Source organism: Tupaia chinensis, unplaced genomic scaffold, assembly GCF_000334495.1.
Source record: "Tupaia chinensis unplaced genomic scaffold, TupChi_1.0 Scaffold000494_1, whole genome shotgun sequence".
Classification (NCBI taxonomy): domain Eukaryota; kingdom Metazoa; phylum Chordata; class Mammalia; order Scandentia; family Tupaiidae; genus Tupaia; species Tupaia belangeri.
Genome location: NW_006160006.1, coordinates 5163191 through 5182029, shown reverse-complemented (window position 1 = coordinate 5182029; position 18839 = coordinate 5163191). Strand labels below are relative to the sequence as shown.

The 18839-nt window shown below is 38.1% G+C and overlaps 1 protein-coding gene across 1 annotated transcript in view; it reads right to left on the bottom strand.

The window, feature by feature from the left end:
- FSTL5 (follistatin like 5) overlaps positions 1 to 18839 on the bottom strand; it is a 570868-nt gene that overhangs the window by 229055 nt on the left and 322974 nt on the right. The window contains exon 5 of the mRNA XM_006156498.2: positions 670 to 866. Within this exon, the coding sequence (XP_006156560.1) occupies positions 670 to 866 (197 nt within the window). The remainder of the gene's footprint in view (positions 1 to 669; positions 867 to 18839) is intronic.

Here is an 18839-nt window from a genome sequence, read left to right as displayed (position 1 = left end):
GCTGAACTTGGGCTTCTCAGCCTCCAGATCCTCATCCTAAATAAGTGTTTCTCTTTGTAAATTACCCAATCTGTGGTATTGTGTTACCGCAACAGAAAATAGACTACAACAAGACATTACTAAAGATCCTAGGGGTATAAAAGGTAGATAAAGAAGGTCATGACAATTTTATGCCACAAATGTGACAACCTTGATGAAATAAACCAGTTCCTTGAAAAATGCGGTTTTCAAGATGCTGGGGCCTGGACTCAACCCACTGCCAGTCATGTGTAACCTAGCTCCCTAAACTGGGCTTCACAGCTGAGCAACCACACCAGCCCAACCCACAGAATTTTTGAAATCTCCTTGCATTATCCAGGTTTCAGAATATATCAAGAGAGATCTTATAAATATTACAAGACAGGAAACTCGTAATTCCTTTAACTATTTAAGGTATACAAATCTGTCAAAAGTGGATAAAGTAGAAACTTGTTTTAAAATAGCATGTAAGTTACTTAAAAATAATATTGCTGATAAAATAGTCAAGTCTTGCTTTTTTTAAATGTTGTGTTTCTACACTGTAAATAATATGGATTAAATACATAGTTCATCATTATAAATTCAGAGAAATGTAAATATATTATTTACGCTACATTTACACAAGGTGTTTAATTGAATAATTCATCATACCTGAGTTAGTTCGTTAATATCTATAAGTCCGTTACTGTCTGCATCAAAATATTTAAACATCTGATCCACCAACAGCTTCTTCCGCGATAAGTCATCATCATTAGGATTTTCATTTTCTTGCATAATATATTTTTGATTTTGTAAATCTAAAAGCATGTTTTTCATCTTGCTGTACTCAGTGTTCTTGCAGTTGTCTCCTGTAACAAAAGAACTGAGTTATTTTCAAAGCAATATTATTGAAAAGAAATACTCTCTTTTCTAAAGGTTTAGAAGCTGATATTTTATAGATAACGTACTATGTACATAATTCTCTCTTTGTACACATTATATCTTGTACAAGGAAAGGGATTGGATATTTCTATGGTAGGATATAAACTTTCCTTTCTGTCAAATGCACTGATATTATATTTCCTGTTAGGCTTCTCTGTGAGGAAGACATTGAGGCTCCAGTTGTCCTAGAGAAATGATAACTCCTACTGGCTCCAGTCCTTAATCCTCACTATACATCTCTATATTGGTAGTTGTATAGGTACAGAAAATGAGGTGCAAGGGGGTGAAATTAGTTGCTGAAGGCACAGAGTTGGATTATGTTAGCTTTTTCATTTAAACTCATATGTATCTGGCTCAGAAAGACTACCACATTTTAAAATCTAAAATATGTTTTAGATACTTGAATTTGTTTTGAAGACATTCATAGAGGAGAAAACCTCAGAAAGTTTAAAGAAAATGAATGAAAGCATGAGTTTATTTTGGTGCAAAGGAATTTTAAAATCCAAGCATAGTTTTTTTGTAACATGCATTTTCCATGAACACTTTGAAGACCTCTTGTATATGTTTTCCATTTTTTTTTAATTCTGGTTGTTTTGAGGATACTAAGCTCCTATTAGTGCTCTAATAAAGTCTTTGCTTATAGTTCTTATACTCACTGCTCTCCAGTTTTAGAGCATTCGATGTATAATGTGATATATACTTTTGTTTCAAGTGTTGAAGTTTTTATTTTGCGAATTTCATCTCCACAGCTAACATACAGTTACTGAAGGAACAATGCATTGCAGATAGTGTCTCCCATCTAATCAATGTACAATACTGGGAAAATCATAGTTAATGGGAAAAAATTGCATGGCTTAATGCCTCTCAAAAAGAACTATGATTTTTTCAATATCTTCACATAATTATTTTACAAAGGATTTTACTTAAAATTGTGCCATAATAATGCCTTTATAAATAGTGTGATGCAATGAAAGGCATACTGCTGACAGCAAATGTGTATGAGATATGTTTTAAAAAATACAGTGTATAATGCAATTTGCAAATAAAGCAGTAGATATTATGTTAGCTGAGGATTTCTTCTAATCTTTAAAACAAAAAACAAAACCCTGACACTTAATTGTGGTCAATTGTGACAATTCGGCCTTTCAGCATCTACTATTTTAAAAGAAGATTTCTAAAGATGCTTAAATATAAGTCTGAGAAGTGTGAAAGTGAAAAAAAAAGTGATGTTTCATTCTCTTTGAAGACAAGACGGAAAGAAATCTCATCTGGAGAGATAAGAGATGACCTTAATTTTCAGACAACGCAATGACTGCCCTTAGGAATCTCTTTAGCGGTCCTGTCAATTTCTTTTTCACAACAAGATGTAAACTTTGTGCCATCGATTAAGTCAATTTTGCATAATTTTTTCTCAGTAAAGCATAATAATATGAATGTTTTCATAACAGCAAGGAACTCACTGACAAAAGAAAAAAGGAATCAAACCTAGAACCCAGCAATGGTGGTGTCTAAGACAGTAGCACAAAAGGAGTCTTCCAATGTGTGTGTACATGCACACGTGTTGGTATGCACACGTCAGGAAGGAGGGAGCATGTGCAGAAAGAATATAGAAGGATCTTAGAGCACTCAGGTGGCCTGGCCTTGACTTCTGAACAAGCCTGATCTGAAAGCCCTTCACTTCTCTTGGTTGCCAGGGGGTGCAGGGTAGTGGTGTTGGTGGGGTTGAGGAGAACAGGCCATGGAGAGATCAGAATATCTGTGAGAGGCCAATGGGAAACAAGATTTGAACAAAGAAAACCGTTTAATATCTAAAATCAAAGGACAGATAGACTTGGCTTTGTTATACACAATATCACTGTTTATGTTACAGATGGAGAAAGAACTCAAAGGGACCGGCAGATGACTTAATGGCTATTATCACTGGACTCCCACATAGTCGACCACAGTTTGAGTCTCGGACCCAGAGGCTTAAAACTCACACCAGGTGTGTGTGTGTGCCTGTCCAAGATCTCAAAAGCAGTATGGAGGAAAAGGGATTGCAGCACGGAAATATCACTGTTTATGTTACAGATGGAGAAAGAACTCAAAGGGACCGGCAGATGACTTAATGGCTATTATCACTGGACTCCCACATAGTCGACCACAGTTTGAGTCTCGGACCCAGAGGCTTAAAACTCACACCAGGTGTGTGTGTGTGCCTGTCCAAGATCTCAAAAGCAGTATGGAGGAAAAGGGATTGCAGCACGTACATCCACCTTGGGAGGTGATTTCTTCTTTCTGTCTCTCTCTCTCTCTGGTGAACACACACACCCTCTAGCAACAATCTCTTTAAAAAGAAAAAAAGAAAGACATATGGAGAGGCAATAGACAAACTTAAGGAGGTATGTAGAAGCAGCTGAAAGGAAAATATATTTCAAGAAAGAGTCTCAAAGATCTCCCAGAGTACTCTGGGCACAGTCTCAGGATCTGGGCTAGCGGTGCAGGGAGTGGGTCGTGGTATCCAGACTTTGGAAGGAGTGCTTCTCTGTCTCTCTCACTCATGAAAAGATTAATAGACTTTATATAGTCGATTTGAATTAAAATCTTATTTTCTCTTTTTAACATTGTTAGAATTTGATTAGTGTAATTCCGATGTAAGCTGAAATCTTAGAAACTCAAAGAATAAAAACTATATATTTTTCATTTTACTTTCAATTCTACTCATATACTATAATGTATATTGGAACCATTTTTTCTCAAAGTATTTAATAATTTCTAATAGAACACATTCACATTTTTTAAACTTTGCCAGAGAGCCTATGCACTCATCAGAGACAGAAAGAGAGAAAGAGGGAAAGTGAGAAAGCAGCCCCTCATGGGGGATGGTCATACTGTAGTCTCCTCTTTTCCATTTATCCTTCCTGTTGGGATTTGGGCAGGCATGCGAATGTGCCTGGTGTGCTTTTCAAGTCATCAGGTCTGGGACCAGGATTGCACAGTCAACCACGTGGGACCCAGCTGCCTTAACCAGCACTCCACAAGCTAGCCCAACTTTTGCATACTTTTACAAAAATATGTTGTGTTTATAGCATGAGGAAAATGTAAGACTTCAGTGATTTGATTTACCATATGAATAAAACCCAATATTGAAAGCTACTGCAATTATCTGATGAAAAATCTGAACGGAAATCGTTAATCTTTAACTGGGCTGTCTATTTAAAGTGCCAAGATTCTAAGGGTATAAATTAGGTTACATGTACTTTACTTAAGTGTGCCACAATTATACGTAACATTAACATGAACTGCGATGCTGTAGCTACTATTCTAGTTGTGGGATTCATGGATACAAACACACATACATACCAACTGCAACACAGTACATTTAAGAGCCACAATTTTATCATAAACACAGAGAAAATTTTTTAAAAAGACTATATTTTAGGGTATTTTAACTTCATATAAAAATTAAGCAGAACTCACAAAGCTTCAACACACCTCTTGCTCTCAACATGCAGAGCCTCCCTCACTGTCCACATCCCCCACCAGAGAGCTAGAGTCAATAAACCTACACTGGCTTGTCATTATCACCAGATCCCCTTGTTATAGTTCATTAGGTATATTGAGTACATTAGACATCTTAGTGTTGCACATTCTAGGGGTTTTTACAAATGTGTAATGACAAGGGTCTACCATTTCAGTGTTGTACAGAATAGTTTCACTGTCCGGAACATCCTCTGTGTTCTATCTAGGCATCCGTATTTCTCCCCAACTCCTGACAACCATTGCTCTTTTTCAATGTCTCTACAGATTCATTTTTTCCAGGATGTCACATTAAAATCATACAGTATGTAGCTTTTTCAGATTTGTTTTATTCACTTAGCTCTATGTGCATTTAATGTTCCAGCATATTTTTTCATGTTGTGATAACTCATTTACCTTTAGTGCTGAATAAATATCCTGCAGCTTATCCATTCACCCGCTGAAGGGACATCTTGGTTGCTTATGAGTTTTGGTGATTACGAGGAAAGGAGTTATATTCCTCTGTGTGGAGGTCTTTATGTGCGGTATAAATTTTTAGTTTACTTGAGTAAATACCAAGAAGCATGACTACTAAATCACATGATAAGGCAAAGTCTAATTTTCTAAGAAATGGAGAAATGGTCTTCCAAAATGGCTGTACCATGGTACAGTCCCACGGCAATGAGCGGATGTTCCTATTGCTCCACACCATTGCCAGGGTGTGATGTTGTCAGTGTTTTGGACTTTCATTATCCTTATAAGTGTGTAGTAATATCTTGCTGTTGTTTCAGAGGAAAATTTTTAAGTTCACAGTGATTATATTTCACAAGAGGCCTTGATTTCTTTACCTTCCCTCTTTAAATACACACAAAATTTGATTTAGCCTAATTTACTATTTCCCTAAGCATTGTTAAATAGTTAAAAGAAAATGGCTAAAAAGACAACTAGTTTGATTGGCATACTTACTAATTAATTTTGGAAACTTTCTGGAAATAAAAGGGGAGTGTTGCAAGTTTAAAATCCATTCTCCAAACACTTTTCTACTGAGGTTGTAACTTGTCAATTACATGCCACATTGTCATTAACCACTGTGTTCAAATTTATCCAAGAATAGTTAAAAACAGAGATTGTCTAGTTTGACAAATATGAGTATGTACTAGAAATCAAACAAATGTGTTCTAGTAACCAGGTCACTTTGCTCTCTTAATCCTGAGAGAGCATTAATTAAAATGTTGTTGAAGGTTCCGATTCTATTCATCAAACGTGACACACTTTGGAATAAGTGGGCAGGCTGACTCCGTTTTCATTTCATTGTCCTCTCCCATAATTCTCACAAACATAAACACATATTATAAAGTAAAGATGCAGAGGATGCTATCAGGAAACACATGCACACACAAATGAAGCACAACACAATGGTGAAATTGGTAATCCTGGATGTTTAGCAAACCAAGTGAAAAATGTACATTTATTTTACCCCAAGCAAATACTACTTATAATATTGGCTAACTTAACTGATCAGATGCATCATTTTAATGCTCAATGAATTTAATAGTCTTTTTAAAATTAATTTATTTGATATTCACTGAACATTATCATCGCATACAAAATGCAGTTTCCCATCCAGAATACACTGTATACTGGCTTAGTAATACATGCTATTGTCAACAAATAATTGTCCATTTCTTGTTGTATAAATACTCCCCCTCCCCTTATTCTCACCCTCTGCCATTTCACACCCTCCTTCCATACTATCTCTGGCATCTGCAGTTGATTTCCATTCCTTTTTCTTCCTCCCAACATTTCATTGATTCATAAAATATCTTAATTCATCTAACTACTTTCAATAGCAAGTTAAGCTGATATATAAATATCTGTGAACAAATGTTTGACCTTAGGTATGAAACTGTGAGTAGAATGAATATACTATAAAATGCCTCCTAGCTGAGCCTATATAGCTTACTGTGGTCATTAAACAGGAGTCTTTAAATATATTTTTTTAATTTTAAGAAAGGTGGTTTTAGCTTTAATAAATCAAAATAAAAAAAATGTTAAGAGAACTTTGCTTAAGACTTAAAGCCAGGAAACAGGTTAGGATTCTGTTCAAATAGTACATACATGGATCTGTCCACAATTCAAGAGAAGACAAAAATCCTTATCTGTGGATTGCACAGCATAGAAAAAGATCAGTATTGTTTTAGTCAAAAATCATAAAATTCTATTTCACCAGCTCAGTCTCATGTACTTAATCTAACTTCTGTTGCAGTCTTATTTTTCTGTTTAAATTCTGGAAGATAATATCCAACTCCAGACTTGTCCCTACCATTCAGCCAGCCCTTTTCTTAGATCTTTTTAAACTCTTATTTTTGTGCGACTAAGTTTAGTTCTCCTGAGATAGCACTCCCTTCAGAACTTCTTGGAGAACTGGTCTGGTATCAGTAAATTCTTTCAGGTTTTGTTTATCTGAGAATGTTCTTTTCTTCTCTTTACATATGAAGGACAATCTTGCTGGGTATATATCTGGTTGAAATTGTTCTTCACTCAACACTTTGAATATATTTTCCCATTCTTTCCTTGCTCATGTCGTTTCTGATAAGAAGTCCACTGTTAGCCTGATGGGATATCCTTTGTAGGTAACTTATCGTTTCTCTCGTCATCCCTAGCATCTTGTCTTTGTCTGTGGTTTGGGACAATCTGGCTCTAGTGTGTCTTGAGGAAGATCTACTTAGATTGATTCTATTTGGGGTCCTTTGTATTTCCTGGGTCTGGATCTTTGAATGCCTTTCTAGGTTTGGAAAGTTTTTTCCAGGATTTCATGAAATAGATTATCAATGCCCTTATTAGTCTCTTCACCTTCTGGGATACCAATTATTCGTATGTTTGGATGTTTAGTGGTATCTAGTATTTCTCATATATTATTCTCATTTTTTTTTTTGGACTATTTTCTCAGTCTTTGTGGTGGATTTTTCTAGGTCAGAGGTTCTATCTTCTATATCTGAGGTTCAATCTTCTATATGATCTAGTCTGCTTTAAATACTTTCAAGAGAGGTTCTGATTTTCTGTATTATAGCTTTCACCTCTAACAGTTCCATTTTATTCTTTTTTATGATGTGCATTTCCTTTTTGAGATTATGCAAGAACTTCCTCACCTCCTGGAACTCCTCGGCTCTATTCTCCTGCCTCTTCTGGAGTTGTCACTCTTCTCTGGCATCTCTGTTAGCTTTGTCACTATGAATATTCTAAATTCTTTATGAGATATTTCCATGAGTTCCATTGTACTGTCTGTGGATGAAGAGGAGTTACTCTTTTCCCTTTGTGGGGGGGCAGGTACTGTCTTGGTTTCCTCATATTTCTTCTGCCTCTGTTGTGATTTCCAGTCACCTGATGGCTTATACATTCTTCCTAATTACTAAAAGTTCAATCTGAGGATTCAGGGGCATGCAGGAGGAGGAGGTGATCTGCAATCTCTTTGCCATTTCGTTTTTATCCCTTTATGCAGCAGATTCAGTGGGTATTGAGGAATATGTAGAAACTAATAGTATTCAGATGTTTGGCTACAGTTCCCTTAGATCTGTCTAGACATTCAGTGCACAGAGGCTGAGCAGCAAAGTTACGAAGTGAAAGCAAAATAAAACAACAACAATAACAACAACAAAACAGAAAAAGAAAAGAGAGAAAAGAAAAAACAACCAAAAAATGATTTTTTAAAAAAAGGCATTAAATGAGACACACCCAAAAGCATTAGTTCTCAGCTGCAATGGAAGAGTCTTCTTCTGAAGGCCTGCCCTTTGCCTTTCCTAAATGGGAAGGAGGGAAAGGGGGGTTATTAACAAGATAAAGGATGATCTGAAAGCCAAGAGAATGCTTTACCATAAACAAATTTAAATAAGAAAAATTACAAAAGTATGAGGAGACAGAGTGAGACAGCAAGAAGGATACAGGGGGCACCCTACCACTCAAGATTGGGAGCTGGAGGCTAAATTTTCAGTAGAAAGTCTTCATTTCTCTTATACTCTGAAAGCACTAGTTCTCAGCTGCAATGGAAGAGTCTTTTTCTGAATTTAATAGTCTTTTAAATATTTATCCTTAAAGTAAAAACCAGGAAAATCATATATTTCCTATGAAAAGACACTCCTCTTATAGAGTATATAAAAGTGGATGCTGTTAAGTAGATTGTAAATTAAGTCTTTTTCCTAATTAATCATCGTTTTCTTTCAGATATCCAATTTATAAATCATTTGCACATGGAATACAAAATTTTCCATCTTCCTATATCCTACAATTGCTATGAAAATATGAGTGCATTATATCTTATATGTAATAGTACATAGATCTCATAGTTCTGACTCTAGAGCTTGTGCTATATAGAGGTTGTTACTTTTGATCTCTACTTCTTTGGATGTTTGCTACTTCTAAGAGTAAAGATATATTAAAGATCTACTTTAATTAAAAAAAAAATTGGCCCAAATCATTTTTAAAATGAGCCAGATCACAGTAAAATAAGAATAATCGGTTACTCCACAAACTTCTTCCCAGAACTTACAGCCTCCTGAGGACTACTGCTTCTATGTCATCTGCCATGCATACTCAATAATAAATCACATTCTCTCTGTCTTTCTATACTGGGACAGAAAGTTCTCTGGTTTGGCAGAATTCTTGATTTCTCTAGTAATTGCTAGAGTGACTACACAGTAAGGAAAGAATCACTTGCCAGGATGATTGGCTAGAAGTTGTGGTTTGTGTACATCTAACAACATAACTTCAAAAACTAAATCAAATGATGACACGATTACACTGCAAACCAGGAAAACCACAGCCTTAGAGACAATGCCAATGCCACTCATGAGAACTGCACCAAAAGCAGCAACTACGTGTAGTGGACTATTCCAGAAATGGACCCTTCCAGAAATGGACTTTTCCAGAAATGCAGTTCTGTTCTCTTCCTAACGCATGATGTTTAATGCTAACTTGATGTAGTTACAGTGTGACATTTATCCACAAGTCCCTGTGTTCTTTGACCAGCTCAGTGTCAAAAGTCCCTAGTTACCCACATAATTATGTCTTCTTTGGGTGACTGGATGTCTTGTTTAAGAGTTCCTATATGCCTGTCTCCTGATAGCTCAGCCACTCCTTGTCTCATTTATCAGAAGAAAAATGAAAAGGAGTCATGAAAAATAGGACTTCTTCTGTGACTTCTACCTCTGAATTCCTTGCCTATTCATCTTTTTTTTTCTCCCCAAACAAAAGAGAGAGCACCCCTATAACTATGCATTGACCTCTGTCCATGTCTTTGTCTGATCAGACTTAACATTAGGAAAATGTTTTACAAAAGGAAGCTAGTTCATTTTACACAACTGTAAATATTTAAATACCATCACATCACAGTAGATAGAACACTAGTAGTATCTATAGAATTACCATTACTGTTGATTTGTGCTAGTCACTTTCATGCAAGTTTGATTCTGAAGTGGGTTAATACATAATTGCATTAATATATAATTGATTAATATATAATTAACCTAACTATAACTCATTGGACTTGGGAAGGAATCTCTCATATGTAGGTGGGCAAAGGTGCCTTATTCGATCTTATCTCAACACAACCAATCACTAAGTTACCTGGATGTAACCCACAGGGAGCCATGTCCCCATGGTAGTTCAACAGTGTATTCTCTGTGATTACTTTAAGCACAGAAGACCTTCAGGAGACATTGTCCTATAACAGTACTATAAAACATCAAGTTTTTGTAGTCATAGACTGGATGGTAGCATAATTACCTCTCTCTGTCACCAAACCAACCAAATATATACTCACAAGTCTACCAATTTGAGCCCTTCTAGAGAAGGGGACCACTCAGTATTTTCAAAAGAATCCATCATTCACCAGGTCCTGGATGTGAACCGTGGTCAGCCACATGGAGGTCCAGCAACTTAACCACCAGACCACCTGTTGGCCCCACAACTTTATCCTACCTAATGATTATTTTGAATATTTCCAAATAGTGTGGCCCCCTACTTTTCTCTGGAATTTCAAGCATTGCTCACACATCGAATTCTACACTTTAAGTACATTTAGTTATACTGAACCCACGTTCATTGCATTTAATTACGCTGACCCGATGTCTACTGCTTGCTTTTGGGGAAGATTGTAAATGGTAACTTCAATTCCTCAGCATGACACACTGCCATAGAAATATGACACCATTTGGCATTTTAATTCACACAAGATATATAGAAAATCTCTGTTAACCATGTCCTCTCCCATGAATAGGCATCAAGTCTTTACAATAGATCATCATGACTGTGACCAGAGATATTTAGAAAACATAAACAGCAGACAACAGACTGCAGGAGGCAAATAGCAAGAGATGGAGTAATTGATACTTGAAAGTTTTTACTTTAAGTGACTAGGCTGCTATCAAGAGAGGTTCAGTTTCAGTGGCCCATCTGAGGTGGCATGGGCAGTGGTTGCCACTTTGTGACACTGGAGCCATGTGGGAAAGCCCAGGGTGCAGACCCCTGGTCGACCTGAACATGCCAGGTGTGCCCATGACTGGTTTGTAGGGAGACTGGCTGGGGGGGTGACAGTGTGCTGACACCCTGTGACAGTACCTCTCTCTCTCTCAGTAAGTAAAATAAATTTTGCAAAAGAGTTTAAGAGACAGTAAACAAATAGAGTAAATAATAACTTAATGTTTAAATAAAATTAGTTTGAAATAACTGTGGAATATCCTGGTAGAGGCATTGATGGGAAAACAGGAAATAGTGTGTGGTAAGATGGAAGATTTTAAGTTCAGAAGGAAGGGCGAGCTTGATGCATCGGACTGATGAGTTGCTGACAAATATGCACAGCAGTTGAAGAAAGGATTATAACTGAGTCTGATAAAGGAGAGTGTTTATAAAGTGTGAAGTGAAGAACATCATGGTCAAATTACAGCCATGCACATTTACGAGAAGTAATAAGCTACGAACTTCTTAAAGAGAGACTGCTGAAACATTGATTAGTTTGTTGGAAGATGAAATGAAGATAGTTGAATCAACAACTTTATGTGCTATTTCTATTTCTTGATAAGAGAAAAATTCATCTAACCACTGCAAATTAGTGGGAAAGATGTAAGAAAAGCAAGATGCTGTCTTTCCTTGATGCAAAAGTATTCTGTGAAATCCAGCTGACATTTTGATTTTCACCCTATGCAGCGATGTGTGTGTGTGTGCGCGCATGCACGCATGCACACAAAAAAAAACCCCAAAAAATGTTTATATTAATTGCGAGAAATAATAGCACATCTAGGAATATATTATTTTGATACAGTATAGACTCTCATTTAGAATAAGCTTATGGATTACATTATCCAAGATAAATTCAAGATAATGTTTACCATAGTGAGATTTTTTTTATTAATGATTTTCTCAAGTTTGTTACAACCTAAAAGCATATAAGTTATGAATGTATTTACTTAAGAAAAAAATTCATTAAGATGTGTGAAATTTCTGAAGTCAATAGAGAGATGCAAAATTCCTAATTTTCACCTTATGAAATAAAAAGCAGAAGAAAATTACTTAAATAGTTGTCCTTTTCATGTCCTTCTCAGATGAAAATGAAATATAAAGCCTTTGTTTTTAAAGTCTTTTTTTATTTTCACAACTGAGTTGTAAAATAAGTTATAAGTACATTTTAAAACAAGGCCTGAGTCTCTGAGGAAAGAAAAAAACAAGATTGTGCATTTATAGATATAGTCATTCCTCAGTATTCTCAGGGGATTCATTCCAGAGCTACTGAAGATCCCAAAACTCACAGATCCTTAATTCCCTCATATGAAAGGGCATAGTAATTGAATATACAACCTCACGTGTACTTCAATACAAATGCTGTGTACATAGTTATGTTGTATTTATAATTTGGACTATTTTTACTGTTGTGTTGTCAGTTTTTTCTATTGTCTTCAACCATGGTTGAGTGACTCTATGATGAAGAACATGTGGCTATAGGGAACCAGAAGTTAGCGTAATGGCTATGTCGCTGGACTCCCACGTAGTCGACCGTGGTTCATGTCCCGGACCCGGTGGCTTAAAACTCACGCCGGGCACGTGTGCGTGCGTGCCCAAGATCCCGAGAGGAGAATGGAGGAGAAGGGATTGCGGCGTGACCATCCCCCCTGGGGGGTGATTTCTCGCTTTCTGTCTCTCTGTCTCTCTCTGTCTGTCTGGCGAGGGCATGCACCCTATAGCAAAAAACCTCTCCAAAAAAAAAAGAACATGTGGCTATGAAGGGACAACTGTACTATAAAATCCTTATTTTTTCAGCAGAAAGGAAAAAGAAAACAAAACTCCTGTTTTTATAAATCACATACACCACTTTTCACTTGCCTAATTTTACATGTGTACCTATAGATTTCTGCAAAATTAAATGACAGGATCTTCGAACAACTCCTTGCATTATGAGAATGTGCAATATGGAAAAAACTGAATAGCTTTCAAATTTTGAAGTTTATTCATTTGTTTCTTCCATGAGCAAGAGGGACAGAGAGAAAAGCCAGACAGCACACCCCCAGCAGGGTCCTGATGACACAACCCACCTGCAGCCTGGCCAGCCCTAGCTCATGGGCACGCACATGCCTGGCAGGCTCGGGTCAGGGAGGTCCCTGGAATGGAACCAAGAACCTCCCCATGTGGGATTGCCTTGCAGAACATTGCATTTGACTGCTGTGCGGCCATCTGGCCTGGAAATTCTTTGCACCAAGATAAATTTTTACAATGTCCTATTTATCCTATTTTCCCACAAACTTTTTGAACACCCCTTATTAATAGTTCAGTAATGCTTTATATTCTTAAATAATATATATATACATATATTTCCTTAGGCTATTTAATTAAAAGAAATGACAGTAGCTCCTATCACTTATGTCTAACGGGTACCATTTTGTGTTCTCTGGGTATTGTTTAGGACACATGCTGCGTTTTTAGTATAGGCTGATAAATAGGCTGGGAATGAGTAGAGATGACTGGGGGTTGTCGATGGAAAATTGAATTCATTCCTCATCGCACAACCTGGGTTATCTGAGTTTGGCTTTCCATTGTCTGTGAAGTATTTTACTATCCCATAAATTGTAAGCAACTAGTAACAATGAAAATGTTTTTTCTCCATGGATGTGCAAATGAATTCTGACTGGAGGAGATTCAATTGACTTCCCTCCCCACATTGCGGGAAAAGCCAGGCTCACGCATATTTGTAAGTTCATTTTCACTTCATACGAATGTGTCATGCTTTGCCTTCTTTGAACTGATTATAAAATCTGCCTACTTTCCTCATAAAAAAAGAACTAATTAAATTTTAACATGCAATCATTTTACATATGTCATAAAGTCATGATTTTACCTCTTAGTAATTATTCTTTAGCACATAAGTATATCTTTTTTTCTTAGAAGTGAAAGAGCCTCACATCAGTTCAAGCTGTTTAGGACAGCTCCAGATATGAGATACATATCACTGTGACACACAAGTGACCACTCGCAAGTAACTTCACAGAGGCAAATTTGAACATACCTCTAGCAAGTTGAATGGAGAATATGAAAGAAAAGCTATTCCAAACAGCAAACATATGACACATTTCAGCTCAGGATTTGCATCTTTTATTATAGGCTGTGCATTCCCAACCCCCAAATCTACAATCCAAAATTCTCTGGAATTCAGAAAATTTCGAGCCTCTACAGTATGCCACAAGTGGAATATTCTACACCTGACCTCAGATGATGGGCTGCAGTCAAAATGCTGCAATATGAAAACATTATATCCAATTACCATAAGGCCACGTGTGTGAAATCTACATGAAACATATATGAATCTCATTTTAGACTTCGGTCCTATACCCAAGATATCTCATTATGTACATGCAAATTTTCTAGATTCTGAAAATAATCTACTCCTCCTCTGGAGGGGATACTCAGCCTATACTGTACAAAATAAGCTTTAAAAAGATAGCATTCACTAAGTGAATTAACTCTTCTTCTTCCTGAACAGATATCCTACACTTACATTACCAGTTTACATTAATGGGTCATGACATTTTTATTTTGAATTATTGCAACATCCTCTCAAGGAGAAAATACTATCATTTCTGCATTATGGTAGAGAAATTTAAAAAGTAGGAATGTTTTTTTGTAGGTATAGCAAAGCAGGGAGTTTATTAAAGGAGAGGGAAGGAAAAACAGTGCTCCCAAGAAGGGAAGGGTCCAGAGAACGGGTTGCCAAGGAAGAACTGTGGTGAGAGTTTTATCTTGGGCAGGAAAAGCTTTGTCTGGACTTGCTCCATGTGGGGCTTGTGCACATGGTCTCCTCGTGGTGGGAGGCACATACTGGGTGGGTCCAGTTATTCTCCTAACTTTGGAGTGTGTACGAATTGTTACAAGGTCATGCAGTATATGAAGGGCTGATGTGTGTTCTGTCATCTGCTGAACACACAACTTGTGAGGGGCTGTATTCAGACAGTAACAGCACATTTATTTATACCATCCATCCAAGGATACGAAGAAAAAACACTTCTTGATTTAAGAATAAGAAAACATCAGGCAACTCCTAGAGTACTACTGCAAATGCAGCCTTCACCTACACTAAAAATTAAGCCCTTCAATCACTTTGGTCATCATCCCAATCTTTCTTCCCACTTGGAGGCTTGGGCCCACCAGCTGGTTTTGCCATGATGATCTGATCCACTCTAAGTACAGTCGCTGCAGCATTAGTAGCTAGTTTGATAGCCCAATATTTTCCCAGGTAAGTATCTCTAAACTTTATGTCGTACATCAAGAAGGAGATAAGACTGTAGGATTAGATATTGAGGCTGAAGTTCCTGCTGGAAAGGACCTGTTGGAAGCTGGTATTCAGAGGGATTTTGAACTCCGCATTCTAACAGGGTGCACGTCGAGGAGGTATGGGCTTTACTCCACGCTCCTGGGGTTAAAAGTGCCCACCTGAGTGAGTCCAACTCTGGGTACAAAGCCTTGCGAGCAGGCATTGTCCTCCTGTGAAGAAGAAAGAATCCCTTCCTCCCAGGGAGTAGCCTTGCCCTGGGGGCCTGACTGGATTGCAGCCTTCCCTGGGTGCCATTTCACAGTGTGCAACATTAAAAAACATCCTGCTCTTCATTGTTTTAATATTAGGCAGAAAGCTTTGTTACGAATTTTAACAGGGGCCTTTTCATAAAGATGCATTTAAATTTTTAAATTTTTTTATTTTTTAATTTTTATTGCATTTTCCTATATACATTCAATCACATTATTTGTCTTATAAAGTGGATATTTCATCAGATAAACATTTCTCCCTAGATCAGTTGATAAAACTACTAAATATCTTCAACAGATAATACCACACCTCTTTGTGCTATTAATGCTTTGCCCCCCTACCCCTCCCACAAATGTCCTTCCTCAGTCCCTCCTCTTTCACACACACTGTATCTGGTATTTACATCTATATACTGTGCTTCTATATCTTTTAGTCAATTAGTTTCAGTCATAGAGTGCAGACACTCGGTATTTATTAAGTAGGGACATACAATGCCTCTCCTTCATGGCCTGCCTTGCTTCACTCAGCAGTAAATCTTCCATATTCATCCACTTCTTGTCAACAGCCAGGTGTTTTTTTTTTTTTTTTAAATCCCAGCCCGGGTGTTTTTTTTTTTTTTTTAAATGGCTGAATAGTATTCCATAGAGTATACGTGCCACAGTTTTTCTATCCATTCATCCATTTGTGGGCATTTGGGTTGTTTCCATGACTTAGCAATTGTGAATAGTGCCGCAACAAACATTGATGTGCAAGCACTTTTTTGGTTAAGTATTCTTTTGTCCTTTGGGTAGATTGCATCTACATTTTTTCACTATCCTAAATATTAATAATAAAATATTGTGAAAATGCTGCTTTATAGTAGCTAAGGAAAAGTGTCCAACAGACATCTAAACCAGAAACACAGCGTCCCTGTTTAGGCAATGCCATCCCCGCTCTAGAAGGTGCTCTCTCCACAGTCCCCCAATTTTCTCATTTCTGGCATTAATCTTATCGGGGAGGAGGGATGCATGTGCTCTTCAGGGAGACTCATGGAGAGGCAGAGAGGAAAGCATCCTCCCAGGGGGGCAGGCTGTCATTCTGCAATCCTTTCTTCTCCATTGTTCCCACCTTTCCAGGTTTTGGGAACACACATACATACTCCGGGCGTGTTTCTCAAACCACCAGGGCAGGAACTCAAACCACACAGTCAGTCGTGTTGGATCCAGCTGCCTTAACCATCATGCCACAGAGCCGGCCTGTAGCACAATTTGTGTGAACATTTTGGAGCCTGGAGCATCAGATCCCACAGAGTGTGACCCTTGCCGTTATCTGGTCCTGGGACCTCAGGGCACAGAGAGGCTCCAGGCGGGCACCGGCACTCAGCTCAGGACCAGGTCCCAGCACAAGCTCACCTCGGAATTCCATAGATCAGAGACAGACAGCTAATGTGAGACCTGCCCTGTGGCCCATCTTGTCTTAATGACTTCAAATCGCCCTGAAATCACCTTGCTCAGAAATGGTCTCAGGGAAGTAAAAAGAGCAATTTCACATTTCATTTGTGCAAAGATGGCAAGTATTTGAAAAGCCCAAGTGAGTAAGAAGAGAAGAATGTTATACCATGCAACAGGCATAAAAAACACACACATACCCAGGACCAGCAGATGGCATAATGGTTATATCTCTGGACTCCCACATGGTCGACTCCGGTCCAAATCCTGGACCCAGTGGCTTGAGACTCGTGCCAGGCATATGTACATACATCCCAAAATTCCAAGAGGAGAATGGAGGAGAAAGGATTTCAGCATGACCATCCTCCCTGGGGAGTGATTTCTTACTTTCTGTCTCTCTATCTCTCTGTGTCTCTCTGGTGAGGACACATGCCCTGTAGAGATTGCTCTCAAAAAAAAAAAAAAAAAATTACATACCCAACAGGTATAGGGTGATGGAGAAGAAGCCACAAGAGACAAAGGAGAAAATGCGGAGAGAAAAAGCTTATTTCACAATGAGGAGCAGATTTGTATCACAAGTTACTTCCCCCTTTGTTTATTAAAATTATGGTCACAGAATTGCACATTTTCTTTCACTGAAATAACTGTTTGGGCAAATGAGGTTGTTTTAGGTGAAAGAGTCTCTTATAACCGAGGTAAAATGGGGATATATAGCTTGGCTCTGTCGGTTACCCAGTGACGATGGCAGGAAAGCAAGACAGCATGGAGTATTGAGGACACAGCTTGAAGTTGCTTTTAGGCAAAATGAAGGGAAAACAGGAGTCCCAGACGCAATGGTTCTTAATATGTGCTATGGTCGCCCCAGGAGCTTACAAACAAGCCACACCCGGCCACATCCCCAGCGACTCCGACTCCACAGATTCGTGGTGGGGCTGTAGCATCGATATTTTTTCCAAACTTTGTTCTTAATGATTCATATGTACAAAGTGGTGACCCACTGTTTCCGAATTTAAATAGGTTTTAATTTTAAAGTTTGTTCATTTCTTTCATAACAGTGAGAGACAAGAAAGCAGCCCTTACTGGTTCTCGTGTTATCCACTCCCAGCCTTCAGCCACCTGGATCATGGACAAGTGTGTGTCCAAAGTACTCAGAGAGGGCTTCAGATGGAACCTGGACTCCTCCCAGGTAGGACCCCCTCGCAGACTGTCATGGTTTACCACTGCACCATCATATGGCCCTCAGAGTTCAAGTAAGATTATAAGCTGGGGTGACGGGGGCAGTGGTAAAATACCACACTTGGTGAAGTTGAGCTACATGGGAAGACCCTGTCTGGATCCAGAGACCTCCAAAAACACACCAAACACACATGTGCCTGTAATCTGGAGCTGGCTGAGGCCGGGACAGATGCTGATGCCAAGACTCACTCTCTCTCTCTCTCTCTCTCTCTGTGTGTGTGTGTGTGTGTGTGTGTGTGTGTGTGTGTGTGTCTGTCTCCCTCCTTCATGGACGAAAAGAGTAAACTTTTTGGGGGAATAGGCTTTTGTTCTTTTTCAATGATGAATAATATTCCATTGTCTAGATACGCCACAGTTTCTTTTCAATTACTGGAGGATATACACTTTGGTTGTTTCCATTTCTTGAATACCGAGAATAATGATGCAATGAACAGAGCCTTCAGATATCTTTCTGAAGTGGTGATTTCACCTGTTTTGGGTATACACTCAGAAGAGAAATGGCTAGATTATATGGTAGTTTTCATTATTAATTTCTTTAGGAATCTTCCAATTGTTCTCTTTGACTGTTGCACCAACGCTGTACAGAGCTTCTCTTTTCTCTACATCCTTGCCAATGCTTGTTAAGGCTTAAACTTTTTATAGCCCTTCTAATGGGCGTAGGGTGATACACTGTAGTTTTGATT